General features: G+C 40.3%; 1 protein-coding gene across 1 annotated transcript in view; it reads right to left on the reverse strand.

The window, feature by feature from the left end:
• Positions 1 to 24,013, reverse strand: part of lrba (LPS-responsive vesicle trafficking, beach and anchor containing) — an 866,835-nt gene that overhangs the window by 533,088 nt on the left and 309,734 nt on the right. Inside the window, exons 35-36 of the mRNA XM_060827381.1 lie at positions 12,654 to 12,718; positions 8,906 to 9,014 (exon numbers count right to left, since the gene is read on the reverse strand). Coding sequence (XP_060683364.1) covers positions 8,906 to 9,014; positions 12,654 to 12,718 — 174 coding nt within the window. The remainder of the gene's footprint in view (positions 1 to 8,905; positions 9,015 to 12,653; positions 12,719 to 24,013) is intronic.

Consider the following 24,013-nt stretch of genomic DNA (forward strand, 5'->3'; position numbering starts at 1 on the left):
AAAAGGGGAAAAAAGTGAATATAGAGGTTGCTAAATCACCAGAACACATTAGCAGAGAAAAAGTTATTTTATGACAAGATAAAGAAATTATCTGCAAATAGATCACACTTAAAGAAATTTTACCTGGCCAGTCCAAAACTAGAGTTAGTCATTATAATATGTCTACTTTCTTAACCAGCTTGTTCAAGATGTTATGAAAGACAACTCTCATCTGAGCACAGTATTCTGGCAATGGAAGTAGTCGTACAGCTGTGGGAACAGCACTTTGATGCTCTAAGCTTAAAACAGTAAGTACAACATGTCAAATTTGACATGATCTAGGACCAACAGCAAGACAACCTTGGTAAATATTTCACTTGAACATGAATGCAATGCTTCTAAGGAAATAATACTGAATAAGAAGGATAAATACCTATCGAGGACCATCAAGCTCAGATTGAAGAAATGTCCTCAAAGGATAAAGGATTTGTAAAACATCAAATGTACATCAAGCTAGAAAACTCAGCAATTTAAGAAAGACAATTCAAAAAATGCCTAACTGGAGAACAGCACTACAATACCACATACTCAGGACAACTGAAGTCTGCTAATTTCAAATATTTTACTCTTGATTTGAGCTTATGTTCGCAATTCAATTTGCTTCTGTTAAAACTTACTTCAAATTACCCCAAGTAAGACATATGAAAATGATTAATTACAATGGGGGAGATTAACTCATCTTCGTAAGATATATCAATCGCCAATTTTCCGTCAGTTGTGTTAAAAAGGAGAAATTGGAGAACATGTGGGCGGCACGGTGGCACAGTGGTTAGCACTGCTGCCTCACAGCGCCTGTAGACCCGGATTCAATTCCCGACTCAGGCGACTGACTGTGTGGAGTTTGCACGTTCTCCCCGTGTCTGCGTGGGTTTCCTCCAGGTGCTCCGGTTTCCTCCCACAGTCCAAAGATGTGCGGGTCAGGTGAATTGGCTAAGCTAAATTGCCCGTAGTGTTAGGTAAGGGGTAAATGTGGGGGTATGGGTGGGTTGCGCTTCGGCGGGTCGGTGTGGACTTGTTGGGCCGAAGGGCCTGTTTCCACACTGTAAGTCTAATCTAATCTAAAAAATGTAACTTTTTTGCCATTGAGGATTATAGATTAATGACAGGGGATATTCTCAACAGCATCTACCAAATTCGAAACTACTAACAGCTGGAAGGACAAAGTCATCAAGCATAAGAGACCACTACTTCCAGACTCCCAACCAGGTCACGTACCCTTATCACCACTAGGTCAATATCCTGGAAAGTTCCACCTACCTTTTATTGGTAAATTCAGCATTGTGCAATTATCTTCAACAGCAAATGCTGCAAGAGTCCATGAAAGTAGCTCACCAACACCTTCTCAAGGCCAACTGGGATTGGGCAATAGATCTCAGCCTTGCCACCATTTTTACAGAGCAGCATGGAGAGAGGGCGGAGAGAAGTGAGGGCTACTGGGAAGGGAGAGCGCGAGAACTGTTTTTAAAGGAGCAGCGGAGGGAGAGGCCACAGCGAGGAGCAGAGTGTTGCCGGGTATATATTTGGGCAGCGGCTGATTCCCAAGACACTACATGTGTACTGTCTCCCACCTGTCCTGCTCCACTAACCAAAGAAAAGAACTCTTGTGCGTTGCTAAGGCAAGGCATTTCAATTGATATTTCTTGTGTATCGTGTGATTGATTAAAAGTTATTGATAGTTGGTTAGTTAAATAAGACCATAAAAGAACTACTAGAAATTGTTTAACTCAAATTTGTATAAAGTAAAGTAGAGATGGCTGGATAGGTGATGTGCTGTAGCTGTGTGATGTGGGAGCTGGATGATCTCACTGTGAATGTCAGTAACCAATTCTGCAGCAAGTGTTGGTTTCTGGAAGAACTCTGGATCAGAATTGATGATCTGGAATCTGAGCTTCAAACACTGCAGCACAACCGGGAGATGGAGAGTTACCTGGACATTTTGTTTCATGAGTTTAGATCAGAGTAGTGCTGGAAAAGCACAGCAGGTCAGCCAGCATCCGAGGAGCAGGAAAATTGACATTTTGGGTAAGAGCCCTTCAACAGGAATAGAGGCAGGGAGCCTCCAGGCTGATCTAAACTCTGGTTTCCAGCATCTGCAGTCCTCACTTTTGCCTAGCCGCTTTGTTTCATGAGGCAGTCACACCTGGTAGATTAAGTAATTCCAATTCACTTAATGATCAGGGCCAACAGGGTGTGACTCTAAATGATGCAGATGGGGGAATTCTGAGTTCAGGAGTGGAGCAGCCTCAGCCCTTGACCTTGTCCAACAGGTATGAGATTTTTGCTCCCTGTATGGTTGAGGAGAACAGCTGTGGAATGGATGAGTCAGCTGACCACGGCACCATGGTGCAGGAGGCTATTCAAGAGAGGGAGCAAAAAGACAAATAGTTGTTATAGGGGATTCAAGGGGGACAGAGAGCATCCTTTGAGAGCTGGTTTGGCAGTCCCGCATGGTGCATTGCCTGCTCGGTGCCAGGTCCAGGACATCGCCAACTAGCTTGAAAGGATATTGGAGCGGGAGGGAGGAGATCCAGGTGTTGCGGTCCATGTTGGCACTAACAACAGAGGCAAGGCTAGGAAGGAAGACCTGTTTGGGGATTATCAAGCACTAGGAAGGAACTTGAAAAGCAGGTCCTCTGGAATGCTGCCCGAGCTAATTGGCATAGGGCTAAGAAAATTAGGGAAGTAAACATGTGGCTAAGACATTGGTGTGGGAAAGAGGGATTCCATTTCACGGGACATTGGCGTCAGATTTGGAAATGGGGGGGATCTGAACTGATGGGACAGTCTCCACCTGAACCGATCTGGAACCAGTGATCTATTGAAAAGGATAAATAGGGTGGTCACTAGGACTTTAAACTTGAGAGTCAGTGGGGGAGGGAAAGGGGAAGCAAAAGGGGAAGCAAAAGGGAGCATGGAGTCAAGTAGAAAGATAAGCAGCAGGTTAGCGTGTGTGCAGGGTTTAATTCAAGGCAAACTAGGAATGAAGCAAAAAGGAAGGATAACTTAGGACATATTACTAGAGATGCTGGAAATCATGAGTATAAGAAAATTAGCATGAAGATGCTTTCCATGAATGCTCATAGTATTAGTAACAAAGTAAATGAATTAACAGCACAAATCATCGAGAATGATTATGATGTGGTAGGCATCACAGAGACGTGGTTGCAGGGGGTTCAGGACTGCCATCTCTATGCACATATCTGAACTTCTTTATCTCTTTTTTGATACTCATCTGAATTTCACTTGTCAGCCCTAACTGAAATTTCTCATTTCTTGTTGTTGACGAAAATACTCAAACCATAAGATCCACAAAATCACTGATCTAGGTCACTGGATAAGTAGCCCTGCATTTCTATGTCATCTTTCCATGTTGGAGTTATCTCACTTTTCTGTTCAAATTTATGCTCCTAAACTCATGTTTCATAAACTTCAAATTCGTAATGCATCAGTTCTGTCAATTGGTCACATACCTAACATCTCACTGTGTCACCGTTCTAACCTGGGTGTCATCATATGCTATGCATTTTGCTATCAGGGCACTTGCCCATAAAGCTTTTTAACTTAGGAGGGGGACACACTTTAGGAAGAAAGTGAAGGCAGTGGAGAGAAGTGCAGAAACAAGAATGAAATTCTTGAACCCTGTAATCGGAGGAGTTCTGATTTTTCTCTCCCTGAGAAAGGAAGGGCTGAAAGCAGATCTGATAGCAGCATTTGAAATTATAAAGGAATCTAAACAGAGTAAATAGGGAGAAATTATTATTGGTAATCACAAAGTAATTGAGAACAAGAGAGTAAAGATTCGAAGCAACCGGCAAAAGATGAAAAGGGCTATGCATAAGACGTTTTCCACACATCGACGGTCAGAATCTAAAATACATTGCCTGGTACTGCATTTGAAGAACTTTCGAGGAATATATTCAAAAGAGAATCAGACCGTTATTTGAAAAGAAAAATTATAGGGTTATGGATTGAAAGGAACCAAATGAAATGCTTCTTCAGGGAGCTTGTGCAGACACAGTGGGCTGAATGACCTCCTTATCTCCATCAGCATATCTCTCTGCTGTGACGTAATTGTTGCCATTGCCCTTCTTTCTCTCCTCTCTTTCTGAGCACCCGTTAATACTGCTCCCCACCTCCATTCCTCTTCCATTATTTTACTTTCTCCATATTCCCTTCTCAGTTCAACCTCTCCATGAACTATATCCCACTCATTCCTTTTACTGCAGGCACTCTGGTCTCTTGTTCCTTTACTTCAGCCTCCTACTGAGACCTATGAACTTTAAGTCATCAATAATTCTGCCTAGAAGTTTCAGATTCCACCTTCTTTGCCACAGCTTCATTTCCAATCACTGCTCTCCTTTTCACACATTTCCACAAGAGCAGCCATGATGCACTAGAGCTGGATGTGATCAGTGTAATTTTGAAAACAAAAGTTCTATCCTTTCAGATGATGTCACCAAAAAATTGACGAGAAACAGCAGGGAAAAAAGAACTCTGGGCAAACAACGTACTCACAATGTAGGAACAGGAAGGAAAGATATTGCAGATGATACTGTGACGACAAGATGAAGAAACTGGAACCAGTTTAGTGCAGTGATTGGACCAAGGTCAGTCAAGTGTACCTCAGAAAATGAGTTCCCCTGATTGAGCCTATTAATCTGGTCCAATCTGGGAGCCCTGACTGACAGAGAAAAGCAGAAATGTTAAAAGAGAAAAAAAAAAGCAGAAATGTTCACGCTCCTGATCTTCGGGCATCCAGTACGGAGGAGGGAGGGCAGGTACAAAGACCTCCTCGTGGGTCTGCTCCTGGGCCTGGCCAAACTGGCCATAAACAGGTCCAGGCAGCGGGCTGTGGAGGGGGTCGTTAGGGCCGACTGCCTGCCCCTCTTCCACGGTTACATCAGATCCTGGGTGTCCTTGGAGAAGGAGCATGCGGTGTCCATCAACACCCTGGAGTTGTTCAGGGAGAGGTGGGCGCTGCAGGGAGTGGAATGCATTATTTCCCCCTCAACTCTATTTTCATTTAGTCCCTGCCCTCCCCTTCACTGTTTGATCACACAGCATTGCCCTTTGACGTGAAGGGCACTGCTTGTCACTAGCCACCCAGGTGTTTTCCTATCTTCCTGGTGGTGGAAATTGAATAAAGATTCATGCACTTTGAGTCTCTCACTATGTCTTACAACTGCGCACACACACACCATGGGTGCTGGGCAAAAATAAGCACTACCGCAGTTAGGCGGAGGTGTGGGGGTTAAAAAAAACAAAAGAATGAAAAAAGAGAAGAAAAAAAAGCAGAAATGTTAGGATTTGAGATTTGTCCTCATCTCCCTGAAAACTGGTTGAATGGTAGGGTTAGGGGCCTGCCTTTGCCATTCCTCTCCCTTTGTAAAATTGTTGTTTCTCAGTATACAGCTGTTAATGTTAATTGTTTCATTAACTGTGTATTGTTTAATACAATATAACCAGGAGAGGGAGAAAAAAGCAGAAATGTCAGACATCTAGTCACTGAAAGCTCGCTCTGAAGGAGCTGGATCAATGTCAAGGACTTTCCATGTGACTGGCGATGGAGTACTGACCTCTGTGAAGTTATTTCAGTGGCAACAAGTGTAAACCCTGCTCCTGAAGAAATTCACTCGCAACATTCATCTTTGAGTTAGGGTAAGCATTTCTGGCATCATGCCAATATTTTGTGAAGCTTGACCTGTTCAATCCTGCCATCGAAGACTGAGCCCAGTGTGTAGAAAGAATGCGTTATTTTTTCCCGAACAAATGAAATTGGACAGATGAAAAGCAATGAGTAATTCTTCTAACAGCTTGTAGATGTGCAGCTTTTTAAGTTATTAGGAGTTTAACTTACCCTGTGGCACCAGGTGTTAAAACCTTTCAAGAGTTGACAGATTTAGTTAAGGAATATTATGATCCCAAGCCTTCTTGGGTTTTGAGATGACATCAGCTTTACTTGACAATTTGAGAAACATGGGAATAGGTTAAGATGACTAGCAGAGGCATGCGAGTCTTGATGAGATGCTGAGAGACCATTGATCTCCGGGATTAATTATGTCACCACACAAAACTGCCTACTAGCTGAAACCCAACTGGACTCTAAACAGGCTCCACTACGATTCGTTTTACCATTGGGAAATGCAGCAAGTGAAGCATATCAGTTGCAGGGTATGCCATCAGAAGTGAACACACTGACCTGTCAAATGGAGCTCAGAGAACACCACTTAAACAAAGGCAATTGCACAGCTTCACTCAGGACATATCCTGAATAGAGGAATTTAGATTAACCCACAGCAATACCAAGCCTCAGCCAAACAGTTAAAAGTTTCTTCAGGACCTGGGCCAGCAAATCATTGTAGTTGCTGCTGGTATGCGAACTCGAGACAGCGAAAGAGTCCCACTAGACCTTAACTGAAGAGAACTCATAGGCTAACATACAGGAGACTGTACACCCTGAAACAACCATCTACATCTGTTTTGGAACCATTCAACTGCTTCCCCATAAGGGTTTGTACCAATATACAAAAACTGCCATTTGAGGTATCGTCAGCCTGTGCAATGTTTTCGCAGATGATGGACACCATTTTACAAGGTTTAGCCCAGGTCGCCATTTATCTCGATGACATGCTAATAAAAGGGAAGACCAATAAGAAACATTAGAACTTGGGCATAGTCTTTAGGCATTTCTCCCACGTGGGTGTATGCCTTAAAAGGGAAAAATGTGTGTTCAAAGCCAAGTGGCCTACGTCGGCTAGAGAGTCAACAAGACCAGATTACACCCATTAGAAGATAAAATGAGTGCGATCAAAGGTGCCCTGGATCCCATGTTTGTAGCGGAGGCTAGGTCTTTCCTTGGGCTGATGAATTATTATGGGAAATTCACACATAACCTGGCCTCCACCCAGGCACCTTTGATCAGCTTTGAAAATGGTTGCATATTGCATAGCAACGCCGTAGTTTTCAGGGAAGCGAAAAAATAGCTGTTATCCTTTTAAGGAGTTGGCGCAGTATGACCTGGTATTGGCATGAGATGCCTCCCCATACAACATCAGTATAGTACTAACTCAAATGGAGATGAATGCCCAACAGCATATGCATCTAGAACTTTGGCTAATGCAGAACATAAACACACCCAGATAGAGAGTGAAGGTTTGGTGGTCATATTTGGAGTCAAGAAGTTCTACCAATACCTTTACAGAAGCAAATTCATCATAAAAAGGGATCACAAATCCCTGATAGGTCTACTTAAAGAGAACAAGGCAGTGGTACCCAGAGCTTCAGTTAGAATTCAGTCGTGGGCTCTGATACCAAGTGTGTAGAATTACAAATTGGAACACTGTCTGGGAGGCCAAGTAGCAAATGCAGATGCATTGAAGTACCTCCTGTCCAGAATGGTTTTAAATTTTCTGGACACACCTCCAATCACAGCTGATGATGTCAGCAGAAAGATCTGATCCTGGCAAAACTGAAACAGCTGGTGGTGATAGGTGAAATCACAGCCAGAACTGAAAACATTTTTGGATCAGAGAGAGCAGCCCACAGGAGAAAAAGGCATGTTATATTGGATGCCAAGAATGATTGCCTCGAGCAAAGGTCACCACCAGATGCTGGCTGAAATCCACCAAGGTCACCCAGGGAGTTTCAAAATGAAAATGTTGCAAGAGGTTTCATCTAGTGGGCAGCAGTGGATGCAGACATAGCTGCATTGGTGGGATACTGCCCAGTGTCTCAACAAGGACAAAAATTGCTGCCAGCAGCTCTCTCTCATCTATGGGAATGCTTAGGTAACCACTGAACTCGGTTATTCTTCAATTATGCAAATGCATTCATGAGCTAAATTTTCAATGTTTTTCAGTGCATGTGACAATAAATCAAACTCAAAACTCCAGAAGATCACTAAAATGACGAATTTGTTTGACTGAATAGCACTCAGGACAAAAGCAATTCTCACAGATTGCTTCAGGAACAATTAACTGTAATACTTAAAAATTTAACAAAAGCAGAGAAAAGAGAGGATTTATAATTTATGCAACTTAAACTGGACACTTTCAAATCTCCAAATATACAAACACACTGTTAAGATCCAGATAGAAAAATAATTTATATATACTGTATTAAAAATATGGACAGGGTAAACAAAATTCCAAATCAAAGGTTCAGATTTCAAGATAGAAATTTAATTTTTTCACAGTTCTTTTGGTTTTTGCCATGCAGATAGACCATCAACCATGTGATAGTCATATTTTGATTTGATGATTAATCAGGTTAACTTAGCTATTGTCTTCTATGAAATCTTTTAAGTTTTCTTGGTTTTTCTGGCTGATCCCCACATAGAGAGAGGGAGAGATGCATGCTTTATTTATGCAGGCTCAGGGTACTTCTATTCTGCTCCTCTTGGCACCCACACTGCATCTTAATTTCTAGCACTGCATCTTGACCAGTGGCTATTGTCAGACAGAATTTTTTTTAAACTCAAAATATTGATGCACCAATCTTGAATTTTCCCTCCAATTGCTTTCAAACATTAACATTCTATTTCACTGCTAAACAATGCACATAGCACAGGACTTTCAAGTTGTAAACCTTTTCTGGCATCCCAGTATTGCAGTTCGAATTCCATTTCAGTTCAAAGATATGTCAAACATATCCTATAAAGCAATGATCATATGAATTCTAATATATAGCCAGAATTATTTTTTGCTCAAACATTATTTCTCTAATGTGAGTTTTCCTTTCACAGTGGTTTAATACACACACTTGACTAGAGATTCCTGAAAGAACCAATCATTCCTGTGGGTAACACTGGGCTAACTTGTTAACATCAAGGAAAATTATAGTTTGTATCCAGCAAGTTATAGCTTACCTCAAATTCAGCATGTCTATGTATATCTTCTGCCCGTTGTCTACTCAGGATAAACTCTGCTTCATTTGCTACTCTCACCAGGTGGTCTTTCATAGTATGGCATAACAATCTATACAGAGGAAAAGCACACAACTTAGAAGCAAGTTCTCAAGTAGCAAAACAATGAAAATATAAATTAATAGTGAATACACATGGTTTTTAAAATCTACTAACATTAGAATTATATTAACATTGTCCATTTTGCAAGTAGTCTGACTGGTGTATAACCAATATATAAAAAATCTGACATTTATTGTCCAAAAAATAACTCAAGGAATGACATGCACACTTATAAAATTCTGAGTAGAGTAGCATTTTCTCCCTTTTTAACAGATAACACAATCATGCACAAGCACAAAAATAAACACAATTCTTGAAAGTAATTTTCAAGAGAGAGACTTGGGCACAACTTGATGATGATGTTCCCAAGGAAACGCTCCCCTCATTACTCTAGGTGGAGGAGACTGGAGTTGGAAGTTGCTGCTGAGTGAGCGATGTCTGCTTGCAACAGTGCATCTTCTGGATGGTACAAAATGCAACCAGTGTATTGGTGAAGACAGCAAATATTTATGGTCATAAATGGGGTGGATCAAGCAGGCAGCTTTGTCTTGAATGGTTTTGAGCTTTGATCGTTGTTGGAACTGCACTTGCCCAACAACTTGCCCACTTCCACAACACTGTTGACTTATGCCTTATAGATTGCTGAATTGTTTTGAGAAACCAAAATGAGTTATTCACCACAGTATCTTCCAGATTCTGCCTGCACTCACAGCCAAAGCACAAGATATATCATTGGCCCATTCAAGGGATGAAAATTACTTTCCACATACAACGAAGCATGAATGGAGGCAAACAAGGGCTCCTTCAGTATCCGAAAGATTGTGAACATTATGCAATTAGAAAATATATCCACTTCTGAGTACATGATTTTTAAAAATAAATTGTCCATGGGATGTTGGCACTCTGGCTAGTTTAGCACTTTTTAGATTAGATTACTTACAGTGTGGAAACAGGCCCTTCAGCCAAACAAGTCCACACCGACCCGCCGAAGCGCAACCCACCCATACCCCTACATTTACCCCTTATCAAACACTACGGGCAATTTAGCACAGCCAATTCCCCTGACCCGCACATCTTTGGACTGTGGGAGGAAACCGGAGATCTCAGAGGAAACCCACACAGACATGGGGAGAACGTGCAAACTCCACACAGTCAGTTGCCTGCAAACTTCCAGAGACCTAGATTCAATGCTAGATGTGGCAGAACTTGGATCAGATTTGTTGGTTGAAGGATCACCTACCTCTACGACATGCTGTTTACACAGTTTAACATGCAAGTAATCGTGCGTTATAGCTTCACCAAGTTGATAGATCCCTTCTGGGTATGTCTGCTGCTGCTCCTACTATGCTGCCCAAGTATAAACAAAAGAGCTGAACTGCAGAGGAGAGGCAAATGTGATTACCCTCAAGGAGACCTAAAAAAAACTGAGTCAATGGGAATATTTTCTGCTGGTTGGAGTCCTATCTGGCGCATTGAAAGGTAGTTGTTCAAGGATTATCATTTCAATCCAAGGACACTGCAACAGTTGTTCCACAAGGATGATGTTGTAGGCACAACAATATTCAACCACTCCAACATCCTTCCCTCCATCAATAGGTCAGAAATTGAGATGTTTTTTGATTACTGCACAATGATCAACACTATTCATGATTCCTCAGATACTGAGGCAGATCATGTCCATGCAGCAAGATGCACTGCGGCAACTCACTAAGTCCTCTCCCTAACAGCCTTCTAATTGTGGTACCTCTACCACTTAGAAGGACAAAACCAGAAGATGGATGGTAGCATTACAATCTGTAAGTTCCCTCCAAGCTACACAAGTTCCTGGCTTGAAACTGTGGTCACCATTCTTTCACCACTGGAGGAGTAAAATTCTGGAATTCCCTTCCCAATTGCACTGAGAATGTCCTCACATCCCCAAGGACTGCAGTGGTTCAAAAAAGCAATTCACATACCCATTCCTATTTGCCCTGGAGAAGAGTAAGTTCTGGCAATGCCACATCCCATAAACAAATAATAGAAAGTGATACAAAATATGTTGACTGGATACCTGCATCTGTGATGGCAGGAACCTTAGTAGGTCACCAAGATGACCAATCTACTCAACATTCTCATCGAAATGATTGTAATTACTTCAGTTTTGACTTTTGCATTCATGATGGGCTTTGCCATCATTGTTGATACATTACTAATGTTTATGATACCTGTTCCTCTGGTTAGTTGTTTTGCTGAAAACCACCATTCACAACTGGATTTAGAGTTTCTGGAGATCTTTGATCTGATCGGTTGTGAGAGAGATCACTTAGCCGTGTGAAATGTATGGCACCTGTTTAGCATGGATATTGAATGATGTTGTAGCTCCTCCTGTTTTTGTTTTGTCAAAGGCTTTTTAAATATAGTGATCCAAGAAAAGCTAGGTCACTACCACATTCCTAAGGGGAGCTCATGTTGGACAATAATATCGGCACCAACAATAACAACATCCCATGAGAAATCAATAAAAGAAAAATTATTTTTGAAGCAGATATTGTATTGCATGATGCCAAGTGCAAATCCATGCTTCTCGTCATTTTCCCGTAAGCTAAAATAGGTTATATGTCATCTGTATATATGAAATTAAGAATTATCAGATCCCATTAGTGCAGTTAAAAATTTCTTGACTAAATTATTTAACCACAAATTTTCAGCAAGATCTGATTGTGCTCTCTTAACACATAACGTCGAAAGATAGGGCTGTTAATTACTTGCACTGCAACATCACTAATTGATTTGTTAATGATTAACATCTAATTCAGATGTTACCAACTCTCACATGTGCACAGAATCCTAGTGTTATTGGAGCTCATAAAAAATTCATCAAGGGCCAAATTCAGAGCAACCATCCTCTTCCAAGAGGTCAAAGCAGGTCAGGACCATATAATGAAAACAATAACAGGCCCGCTCCTTCCACTGCAACCTAACACCCTTGTTAGTTGACACTGGTCCCTGACATCAAATATAGTAGCAAAATTCCTAATTCCCCCTAAACAAAAATATTGTGTCAAGCATTATCACACACCTTGAGTAAACTGAATTAATTTGAACAACTTCCTTGCAAGGCAGTTTTATCTGCCATGAAAAATAAATATTGCAAACCACATATTTACGCAAAGTATAAATTAAACACATGATAACAAGCAAATAGTTTCAGACGATTTAAGTTAATTGCTATTATCAATGCATTTTTTTCCTCTTTGCATTCTTAATTGGTCCTGAAGAATAGAATTTTTTTCAATTTATTTTAGACAGAAAAATGTTTATTGGTATTGGAAAAAGAAAATAATCTTGAAATATAGACAAATCAAAATCTCTTAACTTTTCAGTGGTACATTACATGATATAGAATATATTTTTTTCTCAGGGAGAATGCAGACAAATGTTTCAAATAAAAACAAGTTTGTTCACTCAAAACCTGCCCAGTTGAAAAATCCATCAGCAGTTACTCTAAGACAAAGATCACAAAACCTTTTGTTTGTTCGCACAAGTGTTGTTAAATCTTGAACACTGAAGTTGAATCTAAGGTCAGTCATGTCAAAAAACTATGCATAGATATATTGGAATAAATGACAACTTTTTGCAATTAAAGCTTTAATTTTAAAAAATCCATTACCTTCCTTCATTAACAAGCTCAATAAATGCAAGACCAGCATTTTTCTGAATGGAATTCTGCCATTCCTGTAACAAAACATTGGGGGAAAAATTAAAACAATCTTCACGAGGGAAATGCACAAAAAATAAATCTGATTTCAACATGACCCACATGGTCCATAACCTTCACACCACTGCAGACAACTGACTCTTTATCATTAGCAAAGATAAAAATAGCCAAATAAGAAAATAAGACATTCATCACAATAATTTAGCATTGTCTATGTCACACAATTACGAAGGAACACCTGAAAAAACTTCCAAATTAGACTCAAATGAAACAAATCTTGAGTGAATTTTAATAACATTTGAAGAAACTTAATATTAAATGTCTTCCATGACCAACATAATATTTCAATGCTATGTCCACATTAGAAGAACAAAAAAATGTGCTATAAAGGGTTGAGGTTGCCATTTCCCAGTGGTACTGGAATAAAAACAAGTTAAAAGCATCAGGGCTTGACCACTAATGCTTCTAAAGTGCCGGAAATCATATTTTAGCACTTCAAAGAGGATAGGTTAAAAGATACAATTAACTGAGTCAATAGATTTGCAGTTGCATCAAGATTGTAATTTGATATTATTCAAAAATGTTTCAAAGCATAGCTGAGATGCAAATATGTTTTAGGATAACAAATCAAAAAAACAGAACTGTCCACAATAGGTTAAATTGAATCTTTAATGCAAAAAGATTTTAAAAAGTATTACATTTCCCTTTTGTGTGGTGCTCATGTTTAGTAAACAATCCATTTACAGTCAGAGAGTCATAGAGATGTACAGCATGGAAACAGACCCTTCGGTTCAACCCGTCCATGCCGTCCAGATATCACAACCCAATCTAGTCCTGCCTGCCAGCCCATATCGCTCCAAACCCTTCCTATTCGTATACCCATCCAAATGCCTCTTAAATGTTGCAATTGTACCAGCCTCCACCACATCCTCTGGCAGCTCATTCCATACACGTACCACCCTCTGTGTGAAAAACTCCATTCATGGTAATTATATATACATTGGCAGGTTAGCATTCCTGTTTGAGTTAAAAGACTCCCATTTCAAAGACTTTAAAAACAAAACACTGATGTTAAAAAGATGCTGCCTTTGTATTTGTATTTTCATGCCAATCACACTATGAAGTATATTGTGTAATACCAAAAACAATCATAGCAGGAACACAGTAACAGGAGTAGGTCCCTTGAGCTTTTTCCATCATTCAAATAGATCATATCTTATCTGTATCTTAACTCCATTTATCCACCTTGATGCAATGCTTCTTAACATGCTTGACATAGAAAAGACATGTTGATATTTGTCACCTCAGGCAGCCTTTTCTTTAGGGGTGGTGGTAGGTACAAAATTAGAATCAAACAGCACATGAACAGACCCTTTGATCCAACTCTATGTTAAGTTGAAAAGAATGATATTTCCCTTTTGTGGGGCGTTCATGTTTAGTAAACAATCTATTTGTTCCACTTTTTGTCTCAGGTTTGCAAAAATTATGCCCTGATCTCCAAATAAACCTAAAGGAGACAGAGGGCTAATCCATTCCCAAACATTCTCAAATCAACCAGGAAAGTTCACTCACAGAAGCAACCAGAGTGAAGTCCCCACAAACCGAATGTAAGGAAATGGTGAAGAGTTGCCCATTCAATCACAGGCTGATTTCCTTCCATGCTTGCTGCTAATTGACTCCCTAGTGAGTCTACATAGAAGACAAGTAAGAATCAATGTTAGGCTCAGGGTAATGCAGTCGCGCTTGGATACAGTAATGTTTCACAGAAACACACAGGGAAACTTCTTCTGTGGCATGTATCAGTCAGAAATGACTTCATCCGTGCTTTGCAAAATAGCATGAATTCTGCAACCCATTCCTGGAAGTATAAAAACTCCACAGCTTCCACAAAAATGCAAATTTCAACCAATGCAAAGTGGGATGGATAAAATTGACCCATTCCTAACAAACGCTAAAGGATGACAGCAAACCATACATGACTCAATATTCTTGCAAAACCTGACCAGGTCAAAATAAGCAAACATCATTTGTCCAGACCATGAAAGCATATCAAATTAGTGCAACATATTCTTCTGTATTGATCAACATGTCTCTCCTAAGAATTGCTACACAGTTCAGAAAACGCATACACATTTTTCAGAAGAAAATGCAATAAAAGGGGAAATGCAACGTTTTCCTCTGAACTAATGTACAGTTCAGAATGTTGTTCTAAATTTTGTAATGCTAATTTACTTTTTCACTTATCAGATGTACCTCAGTTAACTCTTTGAAAATAATTATGTTGATATAAGTTAAGAATAAAAGGTAGAGGGCGTTGATAAGATGGTCACTTGAGCACACACAAGTTGTCTTAGGAATAGTGGTATCGTTCCTACCTCTGGGCAAAAAAGTACAGGTTCAAGTCCCACCTGCCACAAAGGTGTGTCATGAAAAATGCACCAACCACATTTCAAATTCTAACCAAAAAAGTCATTTCTGAATTACCCCAATTGTGTGGTATATATTGACTGCCTGGTGATTTTTAGTCAGATGGAAAAAAAATGTGCAGCATTTATCAGATTTGTTCGATCTACTTCAGGAGGCAGGCTTAGTGATAAACCTTGCTAAGAGTGAACTCATGAAAGCATAAGTCATGTCCCCAGGCCAAGTTATCGGACATGGACAGATGGTCCCATGGAATGTAAAAACAAAGGTTACTGGGGAGTTTCCCATACCATCAAAAAGACAACAGTACTACAGTTCCTTGTATGGAGTGGGTTTATCGGAGATTCCTACTGAATTTTAGCAGTGTGACTGCTCCACTCACTGAAATACTGACGAAATGCAATAAGTCTCAATGGATGGCAGACTGTCAAAAGGCATTTGACAGCCTGAAAGCTGTGTTAATCACACCGAATTACACAAAGCCATTCAAGGTGGCTATCGATGCAAGTGATGTGGATGTTGGTGGCAGGCTCTTTCAAGATGACGACGAGGAGTTAGAAAGACCTATTGGATATTTTCCAGGAAACTAAAGATTCATTAACAGAAATACTTGACAATTGAGGAGATCTTGAGCTTGGTTTTGGCACTGGCATTACAACATTTCAATGGTTATGTTGTTAGTAATGTGTTTGAGACAATCATATATACCAATCATAACCCATTAAAGGTTTTGGGGAAATTTCAAGACAAAAATTTCAAACTGTTTAGACGGACCTCATTATTGCAGCCGTTCAATTTGACAATTGTACATGTTGCCAGACGAGAAAACGTAATTGCCAACGTGTTGTCGAGACTTCAATGAAAAAACAAACTCATTTGGTAACAGGAGTTAACAGACTGAAATACAATGTAACCATGCATGCTTGCATTGTTATAGTCGATGTAATGCATATGTATTGTTGTGTATTAACAGAGTAAGACTAAGGGGTTTTAAAATGAAGCTATCTTTGCATATTGATGGGTTTTTTCCCCAAGGTTGGGCGGCACGGTGGCACAGTGGTTAGCACTGCTGCTTCACAGCGCCAGAGACCCGGGTTCAATTCCTGCCTCAGGCGACTCTGTGTGGTGTTTGCACATTCTCCCCGTGTCAGTGCGGGATTCCTCCGGGTGCACCGGTTTCCTCCCACAATCCAAAGATGTGCAGGTCAGGTGAATTGGCCATGCTAAATTATCCGTAGTGTTAGGCGAAGGGGTAAATGTAAGGATCTGGGTGGGCTGTGCTTCGGCGGGTCGGTGTGGACTTGTTGGGCCGAAGGGTCTGTTTCCACACTGTAATCTAATCTAAGTTATTTTGCCCTTGGTTTTTATTCAAGCATGGTCATAAAGACAGAGATGTCAAATTGTCAACTTTAACAATGACAGGAAAGTGGCCAGGTTCTCCAACTTCAGGTTTTTTCTAGTTTGGTTTAGTTTTAACAGACAGTCAGAACTGCATTGGAGGAAGATTCCGTGCTTCAGCAGATGATGCCTGCCTGACTATTCTCTCTGAAATCTCTCCAACTTCTAAGAACCTGTGTTTGAATTTACTGTTTGCTAAGGGGTGTGTTTATGGGATCTTACAGTAATTGGAACAGCTCCTAAGTTGCAGTATCAAGTTAGTTGAGTTTTCAAATAGTTGTTATTTTAAACTTTTTTTGTCTTTCAACTACAGTGTTCAAATAAAGTCTATTCCGCATAAAGCCAAGTGTTTTGACCAGCTGCATCACACCTGGAATGACACATCTGCCTTTAAAATAAGAAAAAGTTAGGATCGAGGCTACCTTGAAATATTTTGAGGGGGTCTGACCTGGTCCATACCATAGTGCTAGTTAAGAATGACATTAAGATGTTGGAGAGAGAAAAATTTGGTGGGAGTTGAGCAGCAAAATGTTAATGATAGCGCTACTGGCTTGTTCAATAAATTTCCAAATATCAGATGTGGTTAAAGAACATGTGCAGGGAAATCACAGGTATACAAGTGCTGATAAAACCATAAGAAGCAAGAACAGAAGCAGGTCATTCAGCCCATTGAATTTAGCTCTGCCATTCACAAGATCTGATAATCCTCAACTCCACTTCCTGCCTTTACCCCAGAACCCTTGATTCCCTTCAAACTGAGATAGACTGATGAGACGTCTATCTCAGCCTTCAATATACTTAATGACCTAGCCTCTATAGCCCTGTGGCGAAGAATTCTACACACTGACTATCCTCAGAAATTCCGTCTCATTTCTGTTTTAAGTGGGTGACTTTTTTTTAAATACATACTTTTATTAAAATCTTCAAATCTTTTACAAGATAACTATATATTAAAAAAACAAAATATAAAAGAGATACAGGTAGTACAACAGTGTCATATTACAATACTATTAATCATAAACTACCTACTATTCTCCCAGACCAAATGTATCTATTCAACATAGACTAAACTACAATTAAATTAAACGAAAATTAAATTTAAGTTGAACTCAAATTATCTTAAATTATATCACATTACTTTATTCTACTTCACTCATCACACCTCCACTAAAGGCCCCACCCCCAGGAGCACCAATCATTGTACCCATTTTTTTCTCCAACTTCCCCCCTCCCAAGGCCCCACGAGCGCCCAAATGGATTCCCAAAGCTATACCACAGCCCTAGTTAATATTGCTGACAAGTCTGCATCAATATAATTTAAAAAGGGCTGCCACATTTTGTAAAACGGCTCCATTTTGTGCCGCACCATATTTGACAGGTAGTCTTAGGGGACATGCTCCATTACCAGCCTACGCCATCCCATAAGACCTGGGGGTTTTTCCAATATCCAATTCATTAACATGTTCTTCTGCACACCTGTGCATGAGAATGTTACACAGTCTCTTCCAGTGTGCCCCCACAGGGGGCAAAGTTGGCAATCCCAGAAGAAATAATAGCGGGTCCACTTTGACTTCAATTCCCAGGATTTCCTTCAGCTCCCTTACTATGGTACGCCAGTGTCTCTGAATCTTACAACATGACCAAAAGCAGTGTGTTAGAGTGCATACACTAACTTTACATTTGGGACACCCTGGAGATGCTCGTCTCTTGAACTTAGCTAACTTCTCTGGTGCCGTATGAGTCCTGTGTAAAATCTTCACTTGCATGGCTTGCGCTTTGTTGCATATTGAGATATTCTTCACATTTTCCCATGTATCTTCCCATGTTTCCAGTGAAATGTACTTTCCTAGTTCCTTCATAATAGATTCTAACATTTTCCCAATAACAGAAATTAAGGTAACTGCCTATTGTTGAATGCTGTTATGCCTCTCTTCCTTTTCAAAATAAAAAAGTTTTTCATTGACACTTTTCTAGGACCAATGGATTCTTGGAAGATTATCAGTGCATCCATTAACTCTGTAATTTCTTCTTTTAGTATCACAGGATTCGTCCCATCAGGTCTGGAGACATCAGTTTTTAGCCCCATTAGTTTCTGCAATTTTTCTATAATGATACTTACCATATTTATTCTTTTTTTTTGCTACTTGATTATTTATTATTTTTGAAATTCTATCTATCAGTGTCTTCCACTGTAAAGACTGGTGCAAAGTATGTAGTTTAAAAACAGTAATTTCCTGGTTTCCCCCAACTTCCCTAGCCTTATTCTCCAAGAAGCATATGTTCACTTTGATGTCTCTTTTTCTTTTCACATATTAGAAGTAGTTCTTGCTGTCTGACTTGACATTACTTTTAAGTTATGCCTCAAAGTTTATCTTCTCCCCTGTAATTATTTCTTGATAGCCTTTTGTTAGTCTTTACAACTTTGTGAATCCTCGACCTTATCACTAAACTGTGTCATATTGTATATTTTTATTTCAAATTTGATGGTATCCTTAAATTCTCTGGTGAATCAATTTTGGCTTATCCCCTTCCTAGAATAAGTATATCTTTCTCACTGGGATATACTTTTGTTGTGAGCCATGAACAATGTGGTTAAATGTCTGCCAGTGTTCCTCAACCATTTTTGCTGTGAAAACGCTTTGCTAGTCCACTTCAGCTAGCCCTGCCTTCATTCCTTTGTATATTGGGGGAGTTAACTCTCCAAATATTAATTGGGATAATATTAAAGGAAAGGAGGTTGAAGGAATTTCTGCAATGCATTTGGAAGAAGTTTCTCAAAACAGTAAATTCTTGAAACAACCAGAAAGGAGGCATTGCTGGATCAGATACTGGGCAGTGAGTTCGGTGAGGTGCTTGTAAAAGGACACATGGTTAGGGTTAATCATACGAACATAACGTTTTGATGGTAATGTAGACAAGCAAAGTACTTCTGAATTAGAGGAGTACCAACTTTGTTGGGCTGAGACAGGATTTAGCCAAGGTAAAATGAAACAAAAGTAAATAGGAATAATCTTTACAGAACAATGGTTGATCCTTAAGATGTTTCAAACACAGGCAAGATACATTTCAAATAGAAGGTACAGCAGGAAAAAATACAACAGAAGTTCAGTCTCTTGGGATGACAAGTGAGACAGAAAATAAGATGAAACAAAAAAGTCGATGTATGATTCATCAGATGAATTCCTCCAGGAAGAATCATATCAAATACAACACGTTGAGGGAGATGAAGTGAAAGAGGAAATTATGCTATATAAAGAAAAAATGAGAACACAATGGTGGTCGCTACAGAAGGCGACTCAAAAATCATCTACCAGCATATAAGTAGAAAGCAGGTAAAATGATGCCTGGTGAGTTTGATTGGGAAAACCAAAGGTGATACATGTTCAGAGGCATACAACAAAGCTAGAATACAGGTACTTAGTGAACACACAGTATCAGTGCTTACTAAGGTAGAGATAAGATTGATTAGATTAGATTCCCTACAGTATGGAAACAGGTCCTTTGGTCCAACAAGTCCACACCAAGCCTCTGAAGAGTAACCCACCATACCATTCCCCTACCCTATATTTACCCCTGACTAATGCACCTAACAATATGGGCAATTTAGCATGGCCAATACACCTGACCTGCACATCTTTGGACTCTGGACGGAAACCAGAGCACCCGGTGGAAACCCACGCAGAACATGGGGAGAAGGTGCAAAGTCCACACAAACAGTTGCCCAAGGCTGGAATCGAACCAGGGTCCCTGGTGCTGTGAGGTAGCAATGCTAACCACTGAGCCATCGTGCTGCCCCCAGGTAATTTCAGTGGAAATATAAATCGTAGAAATAATGGATGAAGTGAAAATCGGTAAATAGGATCGACTGGAAAGGCTTGCTATAATTAAACAAAATAAATCATCTGTTCTGATAACTTGAATCCCAGGTTGCTAGTGGATCTGTGGCTACAGACAGTAGAAGTGCTTGTCATGATGCTACAAACTTCCCTCGAATAAGTACAGCAACCAGAGGATTAGAAGGTTTGAATGTTTTGATTGAACACACTAATGTAATGAAGAAATAACATAGAAGGGGTTGAGGACGAGATGCAGTGGATGTTGCCCACAAGGATTTGATGAGAAGTGTTTCATTACATTTCATGTGAACACAAAGATAAACTACTGCAGATGCCAGAAAACTGAAATAAAAACAGAAAAGACTAGAAATACTCAGCAAATAGTGCAACAAATTACCAAGGATCCTTTCAACACCACCTCCCAAAACAGGTATCTCTACCACCTAGAAGGACAAGGACAGGAGATAAATGAAAATGCCACCTGCAAAGTTCCCCTCCAAGTTACAAATCAGTCTGACTTGGCACTATCCTCAGCATTTCTTTATGGAAAGCCTGGAATTTCCTCCTTAACAGCACTAAGTGTACTTGAAGCAGATATTTATCGCCAACATTTCAATAATAGGGAAATGGAAAACAAAAATTCATTCCATGAAAGAATATTTTGAACAAATCAGACTGAGGATGGTAGACCATGGTATTGCTCAAGAGTGAGTGCTGGGCCCACTTTTTTTGGATAATTATCAGCGACCTGGTTAAGTCACAACTAGAGGACTGCACCCCATTCTAACCAGAACTGTAGCAAAGATCTCTGAAGCAATTTGTCCAGAATGATTCCAAGGATGACTGACTTTGGCGATAAGATTAGATTGGAAAAACACGTTTGCTAATACAGCAAGAGATGGGGAGCAGATTTAAACTAAGTGCACATGATCACGACAGATTAAGTAAGGTGGACAAGACAAAGTCTGATGGCACAGAGCTAGAGGACAGGGATTTAAGATTTTGGGCAAAATATACAACAAGGAGGTGATGAAGAGCCTTGTAACACTGTTAGTAACGGCACGGTGCTTGCTGTCTAGAAAGATGTGGAACAGAGATGAACAGTGATTTCAAAAAGGAATTCAATAGTCATTACAGGGAAATAAGCTTCCAGAGATATGGAAACAGAATGGGGCGAGACAAACTGAAAAATTGCTTTAGAGACTCAGTTTGACTACAATTGGCTGAATAACTTCTCTTTGTACCATAATATCTAAAGTGTAGCAGTGCAGGAGCCAGCAATCTGCCTCATTGTATCTGCACAAAGTCTCTGAACATTTTGAGCGATGTGTACTTCCTGTCAGATGTGGGAAATTAGGGAGTTTTCATGTTACTCATAATTATGTCTCTAAGAAACGTGTTTGGTTGCAAATCCTATGTCTCTAACTGCTGCTCCAAATGACTCAATGAGGAATTTACAGGAGTTAGTGGGTGTAATGGATGGCAGTTGTAGAAAGGGAGAAGAACTACAGATAGAGCTAGCTAGATAGGTTACCTCCAGGAAAGGTAGAAGGGGTAGGAAGGTTGTACAGGAGTCTCCTATCGCTATTCCCATATCAAACAAACATGCTGTTTTGGAAAAGGTAGAGGGTGATGGACTCACATGGGATCGTAGCAAGGACAGCCAGGTTTCTGGTACCAAGACTGGCTCTATTGTAATGAGAGGTATGTCAGATTCCAAGCGATCAATTGTAATAGGGGACTCTCAGGTCAGAGACACTGACACACATTTCTGTGACCGACAGCAACAAATCAGAATAATATGTTGCCTTTGTGTGAAAGGATCAAAGGTATCTCGGAGAGGGTGCAGGATATTCTTAAAATGGAGAGGGACCAGCAGGAAGTTGTTGTACACATTGGAACTAACAATACAGGAACAGAAAAGGACGAGATTCTAAGGACAGAATATGGAAAGTTCAGCAGGAATTTATAAAAAAGGGTTCATGAGGTAGTAATATCTGGATTACTCACAGTGCCGTGAGGTAGTGAGGGTAGGAACCGAAGGAAAGAGCATGACTAACTGGTGCAGGGGAGAAGGATCCACATTTTTTAGATCACTGGAGTCTCTTCTGGGGTGGAAGTGACGTGTAAGGAGAACGGATTGCACTTGAATTGGAAGGGGACCAATATACTGGCAGGGAAATTTGCTAGAGCTGCTCAGGAGGATTTAAACTAGTAAGGTGGGGGGTGGGACTCAGGGAGGAGAGAGATCAGAATCTAGACTGGTACAATTGGGAAAAGGAGCAAGTCAAAGAGTCAGGGCAGGCACGAACAAAGGAGAGAACGAGGTAGGACTGATAAATTAAAATGCATTCACTTCAATGCAAGAAGCCTAACATGTAGGGCATAGTTGGGAACATGATTAGATTAGATTACTTACAGTGTAGAAACAGGCCCTTCGGCCCAACAAGTCCACACCGACCCGCCGAAGCGCAACCCACCCATTGAACCCAGGTCCCTGGCGCTGTGAGGCAGCAGTGCTAACCACTGTGCCACCGTGCCACCAACATGTGATTGGAATGTTATGGCAATTACAGAGACATGGCTCAGGGATGTACAGGACTGGCAGTGTAATGTTCCAAAATATAGATGCTAGAGGAAGGATACAAAGGGGTGCGAGAGGTGAGGGTGTGTGGCATTTTTGATGCGGGATAAAATTACAGCTATACTTAGGGAGAATGTTCCTAGGAATACATCCATGGAAGTTATTTGGGTGGAACTGAGAAATAAGAAAGGGATAATCATCTTATTGGGGTTGCACTATTGATCCCTCAATAATCAGCAGGAAATTGAGAAACAGCTTTGTAAGGAGATCTCAATTATCTGTAAGAATAATAGGGTGGCTAGAGTAGGGGATTTTAACTTTCCAAATGTAAACTGGGACTGCCATAGTGTTAAGGGCTTGGATGGAGAGGAATTTGTTAAGTGTGTACCTACAACAGAAGTACAAAACTTGACCTACTTTTGAGAAATAAGGCAGGGCAGGTGACTGAGGTGTCAGTGGGGGAGCACTTTGAGGCCAGCGACCATAATTCTATTAGATTCAAAAAAGTGTTGAAAAAGGGTAGACCAGAGCTATAAGTTCAAGTACTAAATTGGAGGAAGTCCAATTTTGATGGGATTAGGCAAGAACATTGATATGGGATGGGGGTGGGGGGGGATGCTTGCAGATACAGAGACAGCTGGACAATGGAAGTCTTCAAAAATGAGCATGATTTTCCTGTCAGGGTGAAGGGCAAGGCTTGTAGGTGTGGGAATGCTGGATGACTAGAGAAATTGAGGTTTTGGTCAAGAAAAAGAACGAAGCATATGTCAGGTATAGACAGCAGAGATCAATTGAATCCCTAAAAGAGTATAAAGTTGGTTTCAAGAAATCACGGGGACAAGAAAAGAACATGACATTGCTTTGGCAAATAGGGTTAAGGAGAATCCAAAGGAATTTTATAAATACATTAAGGATGGAAGAGTAACAAGGGAGAGAATAGGCCCCTTAAAAATCAGCAAGGCAGCCTACGCGTGGAGCCACAGGCGATGGGGGAAGATACTAAATGAGTATCTTGCAACAGTGTTTACTGTAGAGAAGATATAGAACATGGAGAAATAAAGTGCTACATC

The sequence above is a fragment of the Hemiscyllium ocellatum genome, chromosome 1, assembly GCF_020745735.1.
Source record: "Hemiscyllium ocellatum isolate sHemOce1 chromosome 1, sHemOce1.pat.X.cur, whole genome shotgun sequence".
In the NCBI taxonomy this organism is placed as follows: Eukaryota; Metazoa; Chordata; class Chondrichthyes; order Orectolobiformes; family Hemiscylliidae; genus Hemiscyllium; species Hemiscyllium ocellatum.